Below are 22,711 nucleotides of genomic sequence, written 5' to 3'. Positions count from 1 at the left end.
ACGAAATTTTTGGATGTGAAAATTGGGTCGTTACAAGTTGGTATCAGAGCCCTGGTTTGAGGGATTCGGACACACCTTCGGGGGTGCTCGAACTCAAATCGAGGGATTAAAAGATTTTGGAAAGAGAAAATGTTTTCTAAAAGGGTTAAATAAAGGGTTTTAAGAAAGAATAATGTGTGTGATGTGCGCAACCGGCCAAGCTCAAGTAAGTATTCCCCAATGTACCCATACAAGTTTATTTATGTTTATCAGTTTCTGTAGAACAACATGCTAGAATAGGACTAAGGATATAGGAGTGATGCCTTATGTGCCTGCTTTATGTGCTTCAGTATATGAAAGAGTTGCATGCTAGAGCTGAGTAGACAGCAGTAGGGTAGCCTGTTTAGGTTATTCCTAATAGTACGATCAAATTATAATCAGTAACCTTTCCCTTCACATGTTTAAAACAACCTTTCAAACTTGCCTTCAACTTGTAACCCTTTGTTGCACCTATTTTTACTATAGAAGCATGAATTATAAACTCTTTGTCTGAATAAGAAAGTCTCCTCGATATCCTTAAATGATAAGGATCCACAAACTCATGATTATGCAATTCTACAAACTTGTAAATCATGAAATCAGTAGTTCCCTTAACATAATGAAATATGATCTTTGTTTGACAGCATGTAGCCTTGTACTTTGAATTCCACTTATTCATACCATCAAGAGATTTTATTGGTGGCTTTCCATTCCTATTGCAAACTACATATTTATCTTTAACATAGTCACCTTGTTTTCTCTATGTATACAATCGCACAGTAAAACCTCCCATAGCTACATAAGTTTTGTACATTTCAATTACAAAAGCAAAAGACTTGAACCTCACTCTCATACCAGGTTTAAATTGATCAGGAACCTCAGGTTTAAACTGATGTGGAACATCACCAACTATACTCATCATACTGCTAGAGCATTATTCATTTCTTTAACTCTTATCTATTATAAATAATAAGATCATCAAAACATATACATTAACATATAAAACAAATATTCATATATATATATATATATATATATATATATATATATATATATATATAATTCACATATGAATAATGATATATTTATCTATATTCATATGTGATTATATTAATATGTGAAAAATATATCAAAAAAATCATATATGAATAACATATGAATAAACAAAATGAATATAACTATATATATATATATATATATATATATATATATATATATATATATGGACAAATAGCATGAGAATAACATGTGACTAGCTGAATATAAAAAACACATACACAACTACATGTGAATAACTGAGTATGAATCTATAAATGCATATAAATATTAAAAAAAGTGTTTGTATTAATAACAAAAAGAACTTATTAATCACATGTAATTAAAAGAATATTTACTTGTAAAATAATAAAACTAATGAATTACTATCTAATCACAAATGATTAAAACATAATTAAAACACCATTTACCTGAACGTTGATTCTGATGATTCGAATATTCATTATCTTCATCATAATCTTCAAATGTCGAATCAAAAACCGAGATTCCATTTTCTTGTGAGAAGCAATTGAATTCATTACCATGATCATCACTTGAAAACGACATATTCAAACTAAAAACATGTGATTAACAGGAAAAAAAAACAATATTATTATGGAATTAGTTAAGATAACATAAAATTAGAAGAATAAATTATTCCAAATTAGAACCTGATTAGTTTTATAATGTTTCAAAACATGCAATTTTCATACAAATTGACAAACAAAGAACAAAAAAAATTGAACAATTAATTGAATAAAATCAATAAATATCGCAAATAACAATCAAAATCAACAACTAACAAATGATAGACAAAAAAACAAGAGGAAAAGAAAAATGAAAAATGAGAAATTGATTGAATATTTACTTGCCTTTATACGAATCCATGAAGAATATCTAAAGGATTTTAAGTGTGGATCAGTTAAAAATGGAAGCAATCAACTGAAATCTTGAAAGTACGACTATAGAGTAGAAAATCCGATGATAAAGGAGAAAATATACTAAAACCTAATATGATTTCGAATATAAAAACCATATTGACATAAATACTCATGACTAATAAAATTAGATGCACATTTTCTTTAAATGATTAATGGTTAAGATTTGTTCTCAAGTTCTCAAAAACATAGAATTATTCTTATTTGAACCTTACTCTCTCTCTCTCTCTCTCTCTCTATATATATATATATATATATATATATATATATATATATATATATATATATATATATATATATATATATATATATATATATATATATATATATATATATATATATATAGGGGAGGGCTAATGGGAAAATGCAAAAAATTTGCGAAAATGCAAAAACAAGGAAAACTTATAAGATTGTGTTATCTCGACCTTATATTTTGGATAAAAATTCATTCAAATTTTGAACTATATAATGATAATATATGATACATGAGAAATTTTTTTTCATATTAGCAAAGCATGTTTTTAGAATTTTTTATTATGAAAACTTGAATTTAAAAATGGTTAAGGACGTGAAGAGAGAGAGAGAGAGAGAGAGAGAGAGAGTTAGTTGTGAAAATCATCTTTAAATCTATATTGTCATAACACCCTTCAATTTAAACTTATTATCTTTATTTTATTGCTAATAAATTTAATTTCTAAAGTACATGTGTTTGATTTTAGTAAAATAAAATATATTTCCGTGTTTTCGCAAAATATTTATGTTTACATATGAACCTACTTGTGTTTGTGTGTGTGTGTGTGTGTGTGTGTGTGTGTGTGTATATATATATATCCCTATTCTAATAAAAAATATATGTTTAATCTCATAGACAAGTGTCATGCAATTAAAACTCTCATTAATGTTATATATCATTTATCATGCGACTTGTCCACCTATTAATTATTCATTTCAAATTTTAAATTTAAAATTTTTCACTCTAATTTTATTAAATTAATAATTCATTCTTCATTTTAAATTTCAAAATTTAAAATTTCTCATTTTAATTATATTAAATTAATAACATTAGATTAAAAACTAAAATAAAATTAATATAAATTATAAAATGATATAACTCCATATATTTATTTAAATCAACGATTATAATTTTATATAACTAAAAAAAATATCTGTTAAGTAATAATTTATTTAAAATAATTTATTAATGATTTTGATTTTTTTAATACGAAAATTTAACTACTTTTATAATCGTGGTTATCACGGGTTATAAACTAGTGTGTATATATATATATATATATATATATATATATATATATATATATATAGAGAGAGAGAGAGAGAGAATAAAAAAGTCGGAAAACATTGTAACTAATGGTTCTTTTGTAATATGCATGATTAGCTTAGATATATTAGATGGGAGCTGATTCGTACACAACAATTTTTTTCAATACACAACAATTGGTGCTTTAAAATGTTGTATTGTACGATTATATAATGCATGAACTGTTGTGTATGACAAAAAACTGTTGTGTACGTATCACTTCCCATATTAGATTGGTGATTAGTGTTTAAAAAAAAATATCACCATGATTTTAAGTTGATATAGAAAATAAACTAGTCTATATAGCTAATTTTTAGCCAATCATTGGTCGTGGGGCTTTGGCTTTCTAATGTAATTTTAGAGTTACAAACTCTAACAATTCTAGTATTAAATTTTGACATGGTTTTTCTTTGAGAATATTTTACTCTAATAAATGTCATCTAAGTTAACTATCATCTTGAAATGAACATTTTTGGTAAGTTAATGTTACGCCAACTCATTTGGATCTCACAACAAATTACTTGATTTTTTAGATAGGGCATCTTCGTATTAAGATATGAAAAATATGTATTTATTAAATATATTATCCCAACTGATATACTGATTTTCATGTCGTTGGTTACTTCAATAAAATATACACATTTCATATTTTTTTGAAACTATAATATATAATTATATATTTTATTAGAAGATATTTGTGAAAAAAGCGGTATATAAATATTGAAGAAAGATGACTCTTAACGAGATATTTAACGCATTGTTGTCATTGGATGCAAAATCTATTATTTTATTTATATTGTCTTATACATAATCGCTATGAATATCATGTTTTAGTTTCATGGCAAAAATTTTAATTTATATTTAACATAGATCCAATGCGAAAATTTGGCAGAGACAAAAAGTATTTAACCAAAGGTGGTGACTAGATGTCGGTAGTCTTTGATAGAGATGTTTGATTTACACCTAGATTCTGGAAGAAGTTCCATGAGGAACTAGGAACGCAGTTACATTTCAGCACGACAAACAACCCCCACAGATGACCAGAGTGAAAGGATGATCCAGACACTCAAGGATATGCTTCGGGCATGCGTTTTGGATTTTGGAAGGATTTGGGATACATACCTCCCACTAGCGGAGTTTTCATATAACAATAATTATCATGCTAGTATCGACCGACCACCATTCGAGATGTTGTATGGTCGGATGTGTAGGACCCTTGTTTGTTGGGGTGAGGTAGGGCACCGAGTCATGGGGAGCATCGATGTGGTGCTCAAGACCACCGAGTTGATTCAACAGGTGCGTGATAGGCTACGAGTTGCACAGAGCCGTCAGAAAACCTATGATGACCGGCGTTGATCGGATCTTGAGTTTCAGGTGGCGGATTTCGTCTTGCTGTAAGTGTCACCATGGAAGGGTGTCATTAGGTTCCGGAAGAGGGGCAAGCTAGGGACCCGATATATTGGACCATTCAGGATTACTGCCCGGGTGCAAAAGGTGGCATGTCGCTTGGATCTGTCGGACGAGATTAGCCAGATACACGACACCTTCCACATATTCCAACTTTGAAAGTGTGTCATAGACGAGGTTGCAGTTGTTTCTCTGGATGACATTCAGGTGGACGAGATCCTGAACTACATTGAGAGGCCCGATTTGATTTTGGATAGGAAGGCTACTTCGGAACAAGGAGGTGAAATTAGCGAAGATGCAATGGCAGCACCGAAGAGGCTTTGAATGGACATGGGAGCCAGAAGAGGAGATGCGAGATCACTATCCGAATTTGTTTGCGTCAGCAGAATTCAAGGACAAAGTCTAGTTCAAGTGGGGGAGATTTGTAATGCTTGTTCCATGTATTAATTATTTCTAAAAATTTTAGGGTTTTAGGCTGGAACTCGACGAGTTAAGGAGCTCCAACTCGTTGAGTAGAAATCATTTTTGGACGTGGGACTTAGGATCTACTCGACGAGTAGATGTTGTAAAGGAAAACCCTAATTTTCAGGGATTTATACCCTATTTAAAGAACTTATGGTTCATTTGTATCCTCTCTCATCGTCCTTACAGCCCAGAGAAACCCTAGCTCGAGCCTTATACCTCCTTGAGTGTGTAAGAGAGCTTTGGTGAGTGATTTTAGTGTGGTTGTGAAGTATTTAAAATCTTGAAGAAGGTGGAGTAGAGAGATGAGAAGTAGATCCGACATCTACTCTGTATTGGCAACCATCTTGAGGTATAAAGTCGCTACCTTGACCTTGATTTGCTTAGATCTTGTCTTTTGGTAGTTTAGGCCTTGTTTTGGGACTTTGGGTTGGATGTTCCAAGATAAGAGGTTTCCAGAGGTTAGGAGTGTAGATCTGGCCTCTATAAGACCTCTAGAGGATTAAAGTTGAAAACTTTAATAGCCTCCATGTCCCATTCATGCATTATGTCCACAATGAAGGCTAAAATGGATCTTGGAGAGTATTTCACGCATGCATGGACATAAAGTTAGAAACTTTATGTGATTTTTCCACCCTTGGACTTCATATCTGTGTTTTAGGTTGATGGGATGAGAGTTTAAAGGCTTAAAGAGTTAAGACCTTCCTCAAAGGTGCTAGGGTTTGAGTCTAAGGCATATTAGATGGTCTTTGGGGGTAAAGTTGGAAACTTTACCCTTATAGACATCTCTATGATTAAGGATCTGTTGTATGGAGCTTTAGATTCGAGTGGAAAGGAGTGAATGCGTTAAGATAGGGGAAACTCGACGAGTTGCCCTGACGACTCGACGAGTTGGATCAGGTTTCCCCGCCTTCTGGATATTTAGTGAACTCGCCGAGTTGATGAGACAACTTGATGAGTTGGGTAGGGTTTATCCCGGTTTTCTAGACTCTGAAGGAACTCGTCAAGTTGATAGATGCACTCGACAAGTTGGGGTCAACATGGATTGTTGACCTTGACTATTGACTTGGACTTTGACCAGGGTTGACTAAGTTTGACCTAGAGGGTATTTACTGTATTTCAGGATTTTGACAAGTTAATCACATGATGGTTATAGGCAGTTGAGTTGGAGTTGTGCGTTGGGACTTATCTGATCTTATCTTATTAGTTCGACATTTTGAGAAGGTGAGTCTCCTCACCATACCAATGGGTCTAAGGCACCAAGTCCGACCTATTATTGTTTTGCGGTGTGACTAGTTGGTTATGGGATATGTGGTATGCTAGTTAATTGTGATACTCGCATGAAATACCTCGGGGGGATTCCCGAGGCACTTATGTGTAATACCTTGGAGGGTTTCCATGGCATCCTAGTATATTTGCATGTGTGGCTTGTATGTTATTTCTTGGTAGTAAAGACTGTGTGGGGGTTCCCACGACAGGACGACCATTTGGGGGTTCCCATGGCAGGTAGTTAAGACCACGTGGGGGTTCCAGTGGCACTAGGTGTAAGATCTTCGAAGGTTTCCATGGCATCCTTATATGTTGTATGAATGGCTTGAGTGGTTTATGTTTTTCATGGTGAAGAATTAGTGAATCGTCATTCACTTACCTCCAAATTATTTGCGTGTTGGATTACGAAATCCCTTTTCTAATATGTAAATAATGTTGTTGTGTCCTAGCCCTAATTTTTCATTTTTGGGTGTTTAATTAGGGATTCAATTCTAATCAAACTTTGTCCTTTCTATTTGTAGATGTCGAACGCGAACAACGCTGCTGCTAACTCATTCACGCTAATGAGTCTTTGTCAGAAAGTGACTTTCGATGGATCGAACTTTAGCGAATGGATAAGATACATTCGCACGATTGCGCGCTAAGAGGACAAAGAGTATGTCCTCGAAGAAAAGCTCGAGAAGGTCAACCCAGAAATCACTAGTCCCGAAGAAATGGCACTACAAGAAAAAGACCCTTTTACGACGTGCAAACCACGACGCTCATTGATTTATGTTACGCAAAAGAGAGTGACATTAAAAAAGTGTAATCTCTTCAAAAAATTTAAGGATTTAGGTCACGCATTATTGCGTGCCCTTAAATTAGTGTCTCATGTAAAAAAACTAACAACACGGAGGGCACTTTATCTAAAATGTGCGTCGACTATGAATGTCGTTTTATATTTTTTAAGGAAACGCGTGTCTCTCCTTTAGAGGGAAAATGAAATCCCCAAAAATTTTAGAAATCCCCAAAAATTTTAGACCCCGCTCTCTTCTTCTACATTCGTTTCGATCTCTTCTCTAATATCTTCTCTCCTTCGTCTCCGCCCCTCACCCACCTCCACTACCTCCAACCCACACCGACTCTTCAGGCCCGCACAACGACGATGTACCGGCCATATCGACCAACACTTCATCCATCATCACCATTTGCAGCTCTCTGACCCCACTCAGATCCCACGCACCGCTGCCCCTAACCTTCTCCTTCAAAATGAAAGCAATACTCGATGATTCTTCCTCTACCGATGGTCCCACCTCCAAATCACCCGAGACTGAAATTTTCGTGGACCGACTCTCGCAGGTAGGTCTGTGTTATCGGAGTGGCACAGAGAAGAAAGTCGACGCACGGAAGAACAAGAAGTCCGGGAAGAAATCCGGTGGGAGTTCAGTATCTAGGGCAAACATGTACCTCCCACCGATGCCTTTGAAGGAGCCGATTTCAGGTTGAGTGAAAGTGGATTTCGGGTTCAGCTCTTATTCGGAGAGGATGAATAGGTGGGTGGGGCCCTGAAAACACCATACGTCGTCGATCATTTTTATTCAGGTTTATGAACTCATCATTTTTCAGCTTTCACCATTTTTATATGAATTAGTATGAATTTTTCTTATTTATTTCCACAAAAGTGCTCAAGAACTTTGACATTCGATCTCATGAAATTCCGGAAGTGGTGTGCTTTCTTTGGTTGTGTTATTCCTGTTTGAAATTCCTTGGAGAATCTCCGGCAACTCGATCTTGTTCGCAAACCCTACCACCAAGTTTGAATTCGGTACGTTTTCGTCTCTTAAAACACACGATTTTGACTGATAAAGTGGTGTGCTTTCTTTGGCTATGTTATTCCTGCGGTTCTAGTATGAACAAGGCCATTCATAAACATGGGAAGATGGGCCTATGTTAAGGGCCCATTTTTTTTAATACTCCATTCATGAATCAGGCCCCAAATGCAAAGGAGATGATAGTCGGCACTCGGCAGAATGGAACGTCGTCGACAATTCAATGAGCACTGATGGTCGATTAATCTTTCGATAACCGGTTGTTTTCATCCCCTCTCGAGTCCCACTAATCAGATAATCGATTATTGTAGCATTTATGTTATCAGAAATTTGTGTTTTGGAATAAGGGTAAGATGATTATTTTAGTTTTATTCAGTGTTCATCAAGGTGGGGTATACTGTTATGCGAGTGGTGGTGGACGTATCAATGCTTGTTTGGAGTTCAAGGAAATGGTTAAAGATTTGCACCTTGCAGGAATCGAGGTTTTTGACTTTTCTTGTAATGAAGCTTGATTATATATTTAATTAGGTCATTAGTGTTGTAAGTACTTTTTGTAGATTATGTGGGAATTTCAACTGTACAGGTAATCATGGATGTTGTTTACAACCGTACAAATGAAGTTGATGATAAATACCCTTACACCACATCATTCTTAGGTATACCAAGGTATTACATCCTTAACATAATTTTTAAGTTTATCATAATTAATTTATTTGGCCGAGAGAATTTGGGTTTTCCATCTTTTTATAACATTTGTTATTCATTCCAAATTCAATGGAACATGTAACCAAATAACCATGAAACATGAATTATATGAAAATTTTCAAGGCTTGTCCATAATATCACTTCAACCTCATTACATAAGCATATCATTCTTCATTTGAAGTTGATTTCTATAAAGCCAAAATTAAGTTTTATTAATGTTGTTGTGTATCTATTTACTTATTACATGTATATTATTATAGGTATATTACATGCTGGATGGGAGTAACTATTGAACTTCTCAGGTTGTGGTAAATTCATCTTCCTCCTCTTTATTTATCAGTTCCTTGAAGACAATCAGCTGATTTGGAACCAGATAACAATTTCTTGGATCCAAGCATCTCAGAGTTATTTTAACAGTTAGTATTTAGGAAGACGTTTTTCTAGTTGTTATAAAAGGAGGCTGCTTAGATTCATGTTATAAAAGGAGGCTGCTTAGTTAGAATTTTGACAGTTAATATTTTATTTCCGTTTTTCTCTTTTATTATATTCAAGATTGTGCATTTTTGCCATTTATGCAGGTGCTTAACATACAACAACTATACAAAATCAGCACCATGTATTGGGATGACAAATACGGGACCCACGGTGTTTCATCGGAAGTAAGTTACTACTCACATAACAAATACGAATTCCATCTCTTCAAAAAAACTTAAATCCTAAGGGCATTTTCGTAATTAGGTCATTTCAAATATGAATTCCATCTCATAAAAAAAACTTAACTACCACTTCACAACTTTATTTTCTCTACCACTTCACTTGTCCTTTCATCTCCTCTTTATTTTCTCTACCACATTGGATTTGATGTATATTTAACTGTTTGTTTATGGAACTAAATACTATTTTTTTTCTTTTGTGCAGACTGAATCAATGTCAGATGCGTTTAAAGGAAAAACCAATCATGCTTCAAAGCAGGTAATATTTGTTGAATCTTTATGGTCTTTTCAGACATCTTTGCCCTTACTGTTGTCCTTTGTTACTTGTTTGAACAGTGTTGAGCATTCTGGAGGTCAACGTGTGTGCCTTGACCTACAGAAACTGGACTGGTTTTCCCTTTTCCCAGGCCATGTAGATAGTTAAAAAAAAATGGAAACTGACCAAAAAAAAAACATTTAAGATAAACATAATTCGACAGTGGTAGGTATTGAAGGACATAATCCAAGTGGGCACTATTTAATTGCAACAAAAATTGTTGATTATGTACCGTTATCAGTCCCTGATGATGAAAATATTCCTCAAAAGTTGTGGATGAAGATAACAAGCCTGTTAATTTATCTGATATAACATCAAATTTATCATTGGTGTGTAAAGCTTGTTCTTCATTTTACTAAAGTACCCCTTTAAGTTTACTATCTGGTTTCTCTTTGATTCTGTACATCTCATCTTTGAGCAAATTATTGCTTCAGGCCCTTACACCACGACTGACATCAGTTGCTTATACTGGTGAGAATTTACAATTTTAACCATGTAACTGTTCAAAAATCAAAACCACTCTAAACTAACAATCATTGTATTTAACTCATTAATAGTTAGGGCCTTTCATTGATTCGGAGCACCCCGAGATCAAGAAAGAAGCTTTAAACAGGACTTATGATGATTTATTCCATCTGCTGAGTCAACGCAGACATGTTTTCAAAATTCAAGTAATATTTTTCTTTTTTCTTTTTTCTTAATTTAATATTTTTACGTTTGTGACAACAACTTTTATCCTCTGTACCCACTCCTGTGGACTTGTCGCTTGCTCCAGAAGCCCCTTCAAAATCGTCGATGGTCCCGCTAGCTCCGCTGCTAGAAATCCAGGTATTTCTCACTTCATATTGATACTGAAGTGAATTTACGATCCCTGTAAAAGCAAAACTATTTATGCTAAGATCACAACTGATCGGAGCTTTTTTAATGATGGATGATAATAATCTTTCTAATTCAGTCACTGTTGCATTGGATAAACAAAAATTTAAGTATTTTCTAGCTATGTTAATTGATTACGTTGTATGTAGATGTTAATTAGGTTTTATGATCGAATTTTGCATTTTGAGTTTTAAAGTTAACTGCTTACCATAAAGACCTAGTGAAACCCCTGTAAAAACGAACCAGTACTAAAACAAATTGGAGATTTGTTTTTTATAATCCAAAATCAAATAAAAGAATTGGAAAACACATCTGATCACCTGCATAGATTGAGTGTAAAGATGAAGGATTATGACTTCATTTGTGCTTGTTGTAATGCTTTCAGATGAAATTGCAAAACTTTTCCCATCCCTGTTTGGGCAACCATCACCAATATTGGTGCCAAGTGAATCTAATGAATCAGGATCTGCCGTGAAGATAGGAGTTGTGTTGTCAAGAGGACAAGCACCAGGAGGACATAATATTATATGTAGGATTTTTGGTTAGGATTTTGAACTTCCTTTTCCTATTTTTCATATTATTCATACTTCATATGATAGAATGAAACTTGTATATAATTCAAAATAACTGTGTATCCAATTCAAACCTTTTCTCCCACTACTTGGTGCAGATTACTTACAGGAATGTTGTAAAGGTTCCAGACATTCTCATTGTTCCTTCAGACCTCACACACAAGTAAAGGAGGTGAAGAAGTGAATTGTATGTGTGTGAATCCGAGAAGACTGGCGAGAGGCGAAGGAGGTACCCGTGACACATCTTCTGCTTCAGTTATTCATATATAGAAGCAACATTCAGACATGTGAAACCTAATCTTCTTTAACATCAATCTGACATGTGAACCCTACTTTTCTATTACGCGAGTTCTTTAATTTTTATACATTCTTTAATTCAATTGTGATTCCCAAACCTAATGAGCCATTTGTTTCAGAACTTCTTACAACTCTTCCAACAACCATTAATGAACAAGTTTCATGGCTTGTTGGAGGATTGGTTCTTACTGCAGGGCTTCTCTTTGTAAGGTCAGATTTCCAACCTCTCTGCTATGCCTTTTCTTTTCATGTGGGCTCTGAGGCTATTTTCGTCATTTCTTCTCTCTAGTTTTATCTCCGTGACACGTGACAAATTAGGTTAATTCTGCTCTTGTTTTGCATAGAAGGGTACTTTCGTTAGTTCTTTTGTCTAGTCTTATCTCGATGACATGATAAATTAGGTTGATTATGCTCTTGTTTTGCACACAAGTGTATTTTCGTTATTAGGTATTCTGCTCTCATTATTTGCATGTTATCTTAATTAAATTTTTAAGTTCTTAACTTAGTGTCGTACTAGGATTCCTTACAAGTTGCTAAATTCTTTGTTAATTTTCAGGCTAGAAATCAGAAGATTGGAGAGAAGCCACTTCTTTCTGTCTCCAGCTTTGTACAGGTAAAGTTGCCACATTTTCCTTTTTGAGTCAACATGTTATGCAATGGTTAGGCTTCTTCCAACAACAAAGTCCTCATTGTATTCTTAATGATTCCAAATTATATTCTATAGATATAGAAGGCTTAAAAGTTAAAAATTTATACTATATCTTATAACCTATAGAATAACTTCAGTTTTTATAAAAGTAGCAACAAAGCTCATGCTCATGTCTTTATGTCTGCCATGGTTTTCTGCAGGCAGCTCGCAACAATGTGCTTCTTGCTGTTCCAACATTCCTCTGTGCTTCTTGTCAAAGGAGAATTTAGTCATGGGTTTCTTTTAATGTTGTACATGCTTTGTTTCCTATAATAAATATTATGCAATATTAGCAATGTGTTACATTTACTTGCTATTGGAATGATTATTTGTATTTGACATATTAGTGCAATGAATTATCTTTATTGCTTGTGGTATTTTATTTTGTATTATGAGACTTTTAATGTGTAATTTAATTTGAAAATTAGTAAATCTATAAAAAAATATATAATTTTAAAAACATTTAAAATTATGACACGCAAGCCTGTGTGTCGTCTTTCTTTATGACAGGGGCTTCCTTGATACGCATTGCGTGTCATAAACACGCGCGTCGTAAGGTTACGACACGCAAATGCGTAACGTCTTCCTTTATGACAGGGCCTTCCTTGATACGCATTGCGTGTCATAACTGCGCGTCGTAAATGCGCGTCGTCTATAGACAACGCACAAAAGCGCGTCGTCTCTCTTTATGACAGGGCCTTCCTTGACGCGCATTTGCGCGTCGTCTGAGCCTTTTACGACACGCAATGAGCGTCGTAAAAGGCTGTTTTTCTAGTAGTGTGGCTGTCTGTGAGACTCACGAACGTGATGCAACAAAAGTCCATTGCATCATGATAGCCACAATGAACCAAGAATTCCAAAAGTCCTATGAGGACATGTATCCGTATGAAATGCACCAAGACTTAATGGAGAGGTACCACTAAAGCGCGAGGCAAGAGCGCTATGAGATCATCACGAACATGATCACCGCAAAGATGGGAAGTGGAGAATCATTGACCGTACACTTGCAAAAGATGCAAAGATATGTTGATCGTATTCGCAACTTAAATGTTAATTTTGGGGAGGATTTGGCCATCGACATTGTTCTTCACTCCTTGCCCTCATGCTACAACCAATTTAGGATGACCTACCACATGAACAAGGAAGAGGACACCCTAAGCAAAATCCAAGGACTCCTAAGGATTGCTGAGAGCAACCTCAAGGACAAGTCTGTTGCACCAACTCCCAATCCATCCGCTGCTCCTGTTTTGGCTATTGGGCAAGGGAGGGGCAAGAAGAGGAAGGCTTCTTCAAAGAGCCACCGCAAGGGAAAGTCCCAAGATGGTTCCTCTTCTAGTGGGACCAAGGTTGATCCTGCTAAGCCCAATCCAAACTCAAAGGAGGCAGAGTGCCACCATTGACACAAAATAGGGCATTGGAAGAGAAGCTGCCCGGAATATCTGCAAGCCATCAAGGATGGGAAGATCAAGCCATCTTTCACAGGTATTTACACAATTAAATCTAATGATTCATCTCATATTATTTCTTGTGTTCTTGATAAAGGATGTGGTTATCACATATGTTCTGATTTGCAGGGACTAGGAAGAAATAGGGATGTGGAGCTTGGAAGAATAAATCTAATCATGGGAAACAGAAGATCGTCGCCTGTCACCAATATTGGAGTGTATTCTTTAGTGCTTAGTAATGGATTCAATTTAGATTTAAATAATTGTTGATACTCGCCTGAAATGGCAAGAAACATCATTTCTTTTCATGGTTTATTTAGAAAAGGATTTAGATATTCATTTAATAATGAGAATGGTTCGATTTATGCTTATCTAAATGGTGTTTTATATTTTGAAGCTATGCCTTATAATGGAATTTATGAAAATGTTATGGTTGTAGATAACTTAGGAAATGATGTGTTCTGTATGGATTCTTCCAATAGTATGGATAAAGCTTCCTTGTGACATTGTCGTCATGGACATGTCAACAAGAAGCGCATAGCCCAACTCCAAAAGGATGGAGTGTTGGAGTCATTCAACCTTAGGGAAGATGACACGTGCGAATCTTGTTTACTTGGAAAGATGACCAAGTCACCCTTCACTGGCACTTGTGAGAGGGGTGAGGGTTTATTGGATCTCATACACACCGATGTGTGTGGGCCCTTTAGATCCACCACAAAGGATGGGAACCGCTTCTACGTGACTTTCACCGATGATTATAGTAGATATGGGTATATTTACTTAATCAAGCACAAGTCAGAAACGTTTGAAAATTTCAAAGAGTTCAAACATGAAGTGGAGAATAAATTGGGCAGGAAAATCAAGATGCTTCGATCCGATCGAGGAGGAGAGTACCTAAGTCTTGAATTCCACGACTATCTCAACGAATGCAGAATAGTTTCGCAATTGATGCCACCTAGGACACCGCAATTGAATGGTGTGGAACCCTGTTAGACATGGTTCGTTCTATGATGAGTCGTGCTTCACTACCTATCTCATTCTGGGGGTATGCCTTAGAGACTGTCGCCCATATCCTTAACCGAGTCTCTACAAAGAAGGTTGCCAAAACACCTCACGAGATGTGGACAAAGAAAGCTCCCTTGTTGGCACATATCAAGGTATAGGGCTATGAGGTTTTCGTAAGACGAGAGACTCACGACAAGCTCGAACCTCGAAGTGAGAGATGTATTTTCATCAGCTACCTGCATAGATCCTTTGGATATCTCTTCTATAGACCGAGTGACAATGTTGTCTTCGTTGCGAGGAGAAGGGTTTTCCAAGAACGAGAACTCATAAGCCAATGAGACAGTGGGAGGCAGATCGATCTTGAAGAGATTCAAGAGTCGAGCGATGAAGGAACCTCTACCGCTGGCGCTCAACCCGAAGAGGAAACTCCGGTTGAACCAATTGACGAGTCCTTACCTCTTAGACGTTCCGAAAGAGTTAGAGTTCAACCCCAGTTTTATGGTTTTCATATTACTACTGAAGGGGACATGTATATTAGTGATGGTACACTAATAAATTTATATGAACTTAATAGCTATAAGGAAGCCATGGCAGGCCCAGAGTCTGTGAAATGGAAAGAGGTGATGGACAGCGAGATTCAGTCCATGTATGACAACCAAGTTTGGAATTTGGTTAACAATGTGCCCGGACGTAAGACGGTTGGGTGCAAATGGATCTTCAAGAAGAAGACCGACGTGGATGGGAATGTACACACGTATAAGGCACGATTGGTTGCGAAGGGCTTTACTCAAACTCCGAGAGTTGACTATGATGAGACCTTCTCACCAGTTGCAAAAATAAAGTCTATAAGGGTGATGCTAGCCATTCCTGCATTTCATGATTATAAGATATGGCAAATGGATGTCAAGACCGCTTTCCTTAATGGGAAGTTGGTTGAGGATGTTTACATAGCTCAGCCAGAGGGTTTTTATCGATGCCAAGCATCCTAATAGAGTGTGCAAGCTTAAAAAGTCCATTTATGGACTTAAGCAAGCGTCTCGCAGATGGAATCTTGGCTTTGATGAGAAAGTCAAAGAGTTTGGATTTGTACGAAGCGAAGATGAATCATGTGTATATGTCAAAGCCAGTGGGAGTATAGTTCCTCGTTTTGTATGTCGATGACATACTACTCATGGAAACGACATCCCGAATCTGCAGGAAGTTAAGTCCTGGCTCGGGAAGTGTTTCGCTATGAAGGACCTCGGAGAGGCTTCCTATATTTTGGGAATAAGGATAGTGAGAGAACGAAGTAAGAGACTAATAGGACTTAGTCAGAATACTTACTTAGATAAGGTACTAAAACGTTTTAGTATGGAAAACTCGAAGAAGGGAGAATTACCGATACAAAGTAATGCCAAATTGACTAAGACTCAAAGTCTGAGTACCGAAGCCGAGATAGCTGAAATGAGTCGAGTACCTTACACTTCTGCAGTTGGCTCAATCATGTATGCTATGACTTGTACTCGCCCTGATGTGGCCTTTGCTTTGAGCATGGTCAGTAGATATCAAGGGAACCCTGGTAGAGCTCATTGGATTGCAGTCAAGAATATCCTTAAGTACCTTCGGAGGACCAAGGAATGGTTTTTAGTCCTCGGAGGGAGTGATGACTTAAAGGTGCGAGGGTATAGTGACGCCAGTTTCCAAACCGACAGAGACAACTACCGTTCGCAGTCGGGTTGGGTCTTTACCCTTAATGGAGGAGCAGTGACCTGGAAAAGTTCCAAGCAGGAAACTGTAGCTGATTCAACGTGCGAATCAGAGTACATTGCAGCGAGCGAAGCGTCAAAGGAGGCGATATGGTTAAAGAACTTCATTTGTGACCTTAGAGTTGTGCCTGCCATAAAGGAGCCTATGGAAATTTTCTGTGATAATGAAGGAGCTGTTGCCTTGACTAAGGAACCGAGATATCATGGTAGATCCCGGCATATCGATAGAAAGTATCACTTTATTAGACATCGAGTAGAAGAAGGACACTTCGTGGTTAAGAGGATATCATCAGAAGATAACCTAGTAGATCCGCTTACGAAGGGATTGAGTAGGGTTAAGCACTTGCAGCACGCTATGAGCATTGGGCTGAAGGATGATATTAGTTTAGATTAGATAGTTTGGAAACTTGTAATAGATAAATGTAATTGACATTTTATGATTAAATAAAGGAGTATTATTTAAAAGTTTTTTCTTATGTTAATGGTTTAACTATTGTTTCACTTTGCATGTTTTGACCTCCAGAATAATTGAGTTTATTAAGAATAATCGAATTATTCTAAGAGTCCACAATCGTTCATATGTTGGAAGTAGGTATGAATGAAGATTGTCATGAATTGGTATGTAGATTGTCTAAATGGTATTAGACATAGCAAAGGCTTGCTACAACGTTCATGAGTGCTTATGAACAAGTTTTGAGCATTGGAATAAACTCGCGCTTACTGGAATCACTTTATGGAATGTACCGCAAGTGATCGCAAGACGATAATATCATATGGTATTAAAACCAAGAAATATGGTTTGTTGTTTACTAATTGGTTGTGCATTGATAATGCGAAACCGCATCAGTAAATTGATGTCATAAAACGCATTGTTGTGTATAGTTGATTAGTGAATAAGTAAATGCATATAAGTCGAAGTTTATCTGTTACTTTTATCCTAAGAGAGTAAAAGCGATATCACGGCCGCTCGATGATTTGATTTGACTTATGTGTCGGGCCCGGTCAGGACTGAATTGATGTGTTCAACTAAGTTCTATGTCAAGTAAATCTGAGATCGAGAAACTAATTGCTAGACAATAAATATGACAATGTTTCATGAGATTGTCTACACGATATCGAAACAGAGGACTGTACGATCCCTTATCTAAAGGACAGGATACTGATAAGATCAGAGTTGACAGCATCTTTGAGAGCTACGATTGCTAATCGGATTGTGTTTACATTTATAGTTACTAGACTTATCCAAGTGGGAGACTGCCGGATTAGTGTCTAAGGCTGTAACTATATTTGGTAAGTGCTTGACCCGGTTGTGCATGGTCCTTTTGGGTTGCCTTCACCATAGCAACTTGACAGGATGATTTATATAGAGAGAAGAGATATTATTATTAATGTATTATAAGAATAATATGTTAAAGGAATAATATTATTATTTGATTGATATAAGTCATAAATTAATTAGGAATTAATTTGGTGACTTAAAGAGATTAATTGAATAAAGGGGCATAAACTGTCAAATGTATGATAGTTGTGTTTTGGGCTATGAATCCTTATGGATAATAAGGGATGATTTTTAGGATAAAGATATCTTAAAATCATCCAAGGTTATCATCTAGAAGGATCTTTGGATTGCTTAGAGGCTAAGTTATCCGGTTAGGGTTTAGGGTGAAACCTTAGTAGCTCATAGTATAAATAGACCCCATAGGAGGTAGAAATCGGACTCTCCTTGTTTCAAGAAACCCTAGGTCCGATTTCACACCTCTCTCTCTCTCTCTCAAATCATCTTCTTGCTAGTTGGTGTTTGTAAGCCATTAGAAGAGTGACAATTGTGACTCTAAGCTCCAAGAACAAGAAGTTTCAAGCAAGCAACTCAAGGTATTTTTCTAGATCCAATTTCATATGTTATGAATTGTTTGTTTACACTAGATCTATGTATGAAAGTCTTGGATACATTGCATGTTCAATTAGAGAAACCTAGATCCAAGCATTAGGGTTTGCATGTGCATATAGGAAAGTTCTTATGGCTCAAACCCATCATACTCTTCACGTGAAGAAATTTTTTTCATAATATAACTCCAATACGTATAATTCTTTCCATCTAATCGAGTGAAGGGAATCATCCTTTCCAGTCATGTTGGCAACATATATATAACCATAACAATAGAAAAATAATCAAAGAACAAGAACAACAAAAACTAACGAAAGCAACAAATCGAACAACAAACCCTAGAAATTGAATAACAACAACAAACGAACACCAACAAGCAAATGAACATCCGCAACAAACAAATCAACATTAAACCCCTAGATGATTGCTACAAAACCTTTTAAAATATCAAACCTACACACTGATACCATGATAATAGAACCACATCCTTATTGAAAGAGAAAAAATACAAGTGTTCTTGATAGGAAAACATGAAGCAACAAAACAAAGAGAAATGGGAATAAAGGCTAGCTGGGAAAACCCTAAAGGGATAAAGACTAAAATAGTCCAAAAAAAATATGCTAATAATAAGCATGGGCTAACATAAATATTAGGCTAACAATATGGATGCACAAATGAAGCACATAAACTTCTAGATGTCTTTGCTAACAATGCTATGATAAATTGCCCCAACGAGATGTCTTCACTTACATGGAAAATAGATAAAGCACATAAATTAATTTGAATGATCACAATTGTATGCCAACATATGATTAATTTGAAAATTATAGAAGGTGATGTCGGGGTTTATTTTTTTGTATCTTAAATCTTTGATTAGTTTTATGCTCTAAAACTTGACTTTTGAGATCACATAACATTGATATAAGGTAAAATGGTAGATTTTGAATAATTTATAAAGGTTAATTACATAGCATTGATCTTATATATATATATATATATATATATATATATATATATATATATATATATATATATATTTCAACCAATTTTTTTGCCATTTCCAATCTTGGTTCGACTACAATAGTTCAATATCGATTGAAGGCAAACGGGCAACAAGTTGCGCCGCTAGCCCTTTCTGGATGAAAAAACCACTTCTTTTGAAAACAATATTTGTGGATCTAGAAGATATGACATTAGAATGCATGACTCGTTGGACTCTGTTGAGGAGCTCTACCGCCTTTGGTGCGAAAAAACCAAATGTATCGAATGCAAAATGTACAAACACATGTTGCTTTTCTATACATGCATTCTCGTGCTTTACCACTTTGCGTACAACGGCTTTTAAAGCGACATGCCATGCTGTGAAACCCCCGCTCCCTAAACCAACGAGAGGAGAGACCCCAGTAAGATCCACGCACACATGCTTCCCTCCTATATATCCAAATACCAAAATGCCAGCTGGTCTAAGTGTGAACTTTCCATCCTGCGAGTCCGTCAAAAAGTTCACTGATGCTTCTTTCTTCGCAGAAATACCAGCACGCCGACAAGTATCAAAGAGAACATCCCGAACCACATAATATCTGTATTTGAAACCAAGAAGCGCTCTACAATAAACTGCAAGTTCCCTCCTATTAATTAATATGCATATCAAAGTTTGTTTTATTAGATTAGGTAAAATTGTAAGTTTTCTTATTCAGCAACCACATGGAATACCAATCATTCAGGCCTCTTATTAGCTCATACATGTTAATGATCTATGCCTCTTAATGATTCAGCACTACATTCGGTGTTACCATTTTACCAAATAGCCCCTAAATTAACCTACAAGTAGAAGCCGGAAGAATAACGGAAGTACAGAAACCCTGAGAGGGTTTAACCAGACCAAAATGGGGGGAGCAGGGAAGATACTGAAAAAAGGATTGGGAGAGATGGGCTTCACCAGCGGCGGTGGCAACATCAACTGGTTCCCCGGTCACATGGCGGCCGCCACCCGCGCCATTAATGCTCGCCTTAAACTCGCGGACCTTGTCATCGAAGTCCGTGATTCCCGTGTACGCATGCCCTTTTCTTCTACTATTAACAACACCGATCTCTTCTTTTTCGATTCTATGTTTTCTAATTGTTCAAAATGGTATGCAGATTCCATTGTCGTCTGCAAATCAAGACCTTCAACCTCGTCTATCCACCAAACGGCGTGTAATTACTCTCAACAAGAAAGATTTAGCAAATCCCAATATTATGCACGTATGTATCAAATCTTTGCCTCCTTTCGGACCTGATCAAGTATATATCTTTTCTAATCGGGAATAATCTCTTGTTTGATTTTGGGTTTTATCAGAAATGGGTTGATTACTTCAGTTCCTGTAAGCAAGATTGTCTACCCATCAATGCACACAGCAGGAGCTCTGTTCAGAAGGTTGGTTATGCCATTGCAAACTTGCTAGCACAATCATAAAACCCTTCTTGCAATTGTTCCAAATTTTGTGATTTTGTTAATGTATTTGATTATGATTTACGAGACATTAGCCGGTTACCATTTCTTGCTTGAAAATCACAAACTTTGGCACAATTTACTAGATTTCCATGGGTTATCAACTTATCATTCATCCATACGTAACCTAATTGAATGAGTTATCGGCTGAACCATTCGCTAGATAGATACTGAGTTTAGCATTAGTTTGAACTTTTAAAGTATTCTAATTCTAAAAATAGCTTCTAGAACTTGTCGAGCTCAAACTGAAGGAAAAAATCGCAAAAGAACCTACACTCCTTGTCATGGTGGTTGGTGTGCCTAATGTTGGGAAGTCAGCTTTGATCAACTGCATTCATCAAATTGCATCCTCTCGGTTTCCAGGTGAACTGTTTATCTAGTTTGTCTTCTACTCTTCTTAGATAAAAGATTTATTTTTCCTACAACCCTTGAACTGGCCCACACTGTCTCTCCTCATAAGCATCATGTCAGATGTATATCAGGTACACAACAGACTGACTGCCAAGTCATCCCTATAATGACTGTTATAAATTTTTCTTAGTGCAGGAGAAGAAGAAACGAGCAAAAGTAGGACCATTGCCTGGTGTTACTCAAGATATTGCAGGATTCAAGGTCAAGTTTTTTTAAAAACAAGCTTAGCCTCCTTTATTCCTAAATAATAACACGTATAACGAGAAAACCATGTTGAAAAAATCAATCTTTTGGATATGGGTACATTGCAAGATTAAAAATCGGAGAAATATCTTAAACAATTAGCAAAAAAGAATAAAGTGCATTGGATATATGCAAAAAAAAAAAAAAAAAAAAAAAAAAAAATTAACATTTGTCCATGTTACTTGCACAGATTGCACAACGACCTAGCATATATGTACTGGATACCCCTGGAGTTCTAGTCCCTTCCATTCCAGACATTGAAACAGGATTAAAATTAGCTCTATCAGGTTTGAATTTGTTATAAATGTTTGTATCTTTTCAACTTGATTGTAAAGTCTGGTTTGCTGGATTCTGGGATTTGGCCGGAATCGGAATTGAATTCCATTCCAGTCCCACATTTGGTTGCAAATGAGTACGGAATAATTACTTTGTAATCAGTTATACTTATATGCAGGATCTGTGAAAGATTCAGTTGTGGGAGAAGAACGTATTGCTCAGTATTTTCTTGCTGTGCTAAATACACGACGAACTCCCCTTCATTGGAGGAATGTGCATAATAACAACACTCTAAAAGAAATGCAAAATGAAAATGAAAATAATGATAAACGTGACTACAATCTTAAAGATCTTTTGCCTAAAAGAAGAACTCTTCCTGTTGCATCTAATGTGCATTACGTTGAGGTAACACTATAACTTGTGCAATTTCTATATCATCAATAAAATTGACCTGCATTTTGACTTTTGATATTAAAATTATTGTTTTTTTTTTTTTTTTAATGCAGGGTGTTGCCAGAGAGGTGCAATCTGCACTATACTCGACTCTATCAGAATTCAAAGGTGATTTGGAGGATGAGAATCAGTTGGAGATTTTGATTGAAGAACAGTTTGTAGCATTGCAGAAAGCATTGAAGATCTCAAGTAAAGCAACAGAGGCACGTACTATGGTTTCTAAGAAATTTCTTACATTGTTTAGGGCGGGAAAACTTGGCCCTTTTATCCTTGATGATGTTCCGAATCTTGAATCTTGAATCTTGATCATCTATCTGTTTTTTGTTTTGTTTTTA

The 22,711-nt window shown here is 36.0% G+C and overlaps 2 protein-coding genes and 1 long non-coding RNA gene across 8 annotated transcripts; all 3 read left to right on the top strand.

Annotated features, from left to right (window-relative positions):
* The first annotated feature begins 7,471 nt into the window (after nucleotides 1–7,471).
* Nucleotides 7,472–11,668, top strand: LOC145015800 (uncharacterized). Of its 6 annotated transcripts, XM_078974274.1 has the most exons (11): nucleotides 7,472–8,028; nucleotides 8,109–8,251; nucleotides 8,417–8,737; nucleotides 8,839–8,921; nucleotides 9,221–9,268; nucleotides 9,539–9,619; nucleotides 9,879–9,932; nucleotides 10,010–10,063; nucleotides 10,153–10,817; nucleotides 11,251–11,394; nucleotides 11,536–11,667. In XM_078974274.1, the coding sequence occupies exons 3-9, from the start codon at nucleotides 8,609–8,611 to the stop codon at nucleotides 10,163–10,165; spliced, it is 462 nt and encodes a 153-aa protein (XP_078830400.1). In that variant the 5' UTR covers nucleotides 7,472–8,028; nucleotides 8,109–8,251; nucleotides 8,417–8,608; the 3' UTR covers nucleotides 10,166–10,817; nucleotides 11,251–11,394; nucleotides 11,536–11,667. The 6 variants fall into 6 exon arrangements, with proteins under 6 accessions (XP_078830400.1, XP_078830402.1, XP_078830404.1 ...); XM_078974276.1 differs by having other exon boundaries at nucleotides 10,010–10,817; nucleotides 11,251–11,406; nucleotides 11,536–11,668; XM_078974278.1 differs by having other exon boundaries at nucleotides 7,472–7,979; nucleotides 10,010–10,817.
* A 20-nt stretch (nucleotides 11,669–11,688) lies between these two features.
* On the top strand, nucleotides 11,689–12,799 carry LOC145015799 (uncharacterized). Its single transcript, XR_013666043.1, has 3 exons — nucleotides 11,689–11,944; nucleotides 12,291–12,347; nucleotides 12,584–12,799. It is a non-coding gene; the product is annotated as an uncharacterized LOC145015799 (long non-coding RNA).
* Nucleotides 12,800–20,348: 7,549 nt separating this feature from the next.
* On the top strand, nucleotides 20,349–22,711 carry LOC145014144 (P-loop containing nucleoside triphosphate hydrolases superfamily protein). Its single transcript, XM_078972519.1, has 8 exons — nucleotides 20,349–20,553; nucleotides 20,642–20,746; nucleotides 20,841–20,918; nucleotides 21,215–21,356; nucleotides 21,535–21,605; nucleotides 21,838–21,934; nucleotides 22,102–22,328; nucleotides 22,430–22,711. Exons 1-8 carry the CDS (start codon nucleotides 20,389–20,391, stop codon nucleotides 22,673–22,675), a joined length of 1,131 nt encoding a protein of 376 aa, XP_078828645.1. The 5' UTR covers nucleotides 20,349–20,388; the 3' UTR covers nucleotides 22,676–22,711.

The sequence above is a fragment of the Lactuca saligna genome, chromosome 9 (assembly GCF_052625555.1).
Source record: "Lactuca saligna cultivar CGN05327 chromosome 9, ASM5262555v1, whole genome shotgun sequence".
NCBI classification, from domain to species: Eukaryota; Viridiplantae; Streptophyta; class Magnoliopsida; order Asterales; family Asteraceae; genus Lactuca; species Lactuca saligna.
The sequence above is the reverse complement of the archived record's forward strand: the minus strand, read 5'-3'. Positions and strand labels throughout refer to the sequence as shown.

Excerpts from the sequence above, each read along its gene's own strand:
- LOC145015800 (XM_078974276.1), top strand. The coding sequence starts at position 8,609 with ATGATTATTTTAGTTTTATTCAGTGTTCATCAAGGTGGGGTATACTGT. Across the intron at positions 8,738-8,838 it reads TGCACCTTGCAGGAATCGAG|GTAATCATGGATGTTGTTTA; the intron begins GTTTTTGACTTT and ends TCAACTGTACAG. Across the intron at positions 9,269-9,538 it reads ATTGAACTTCTCAGGTTGTG|GTGCTTAACATACAACAACT; the intron begins GTAAATTCATCT and ends CCATTTATGCAG.
- LOC145014144 (XM_078972519.1), top strand. The coding sequence starts at position 20,389 with ATGGGGGGAGCAGGGAAGATACTGAAAAAAGGATTGGGAGAGATGGGC. Across the intron at positions 20,747-20,840 it reads CAAATCCCAATATTATGCAC|AAATGGGTTGATTACTTCAG; the intron begins GTATGTATCAAA and ends GGGTTTTATCAG. Across the intron at positions 21,606-21,837 it reads AAGATATTGCAGGATTCAAG|ATTGCACAACGACCTAGCAT; the intron begins GTCAAGTTTTTT and ends TTACTTGCACAG.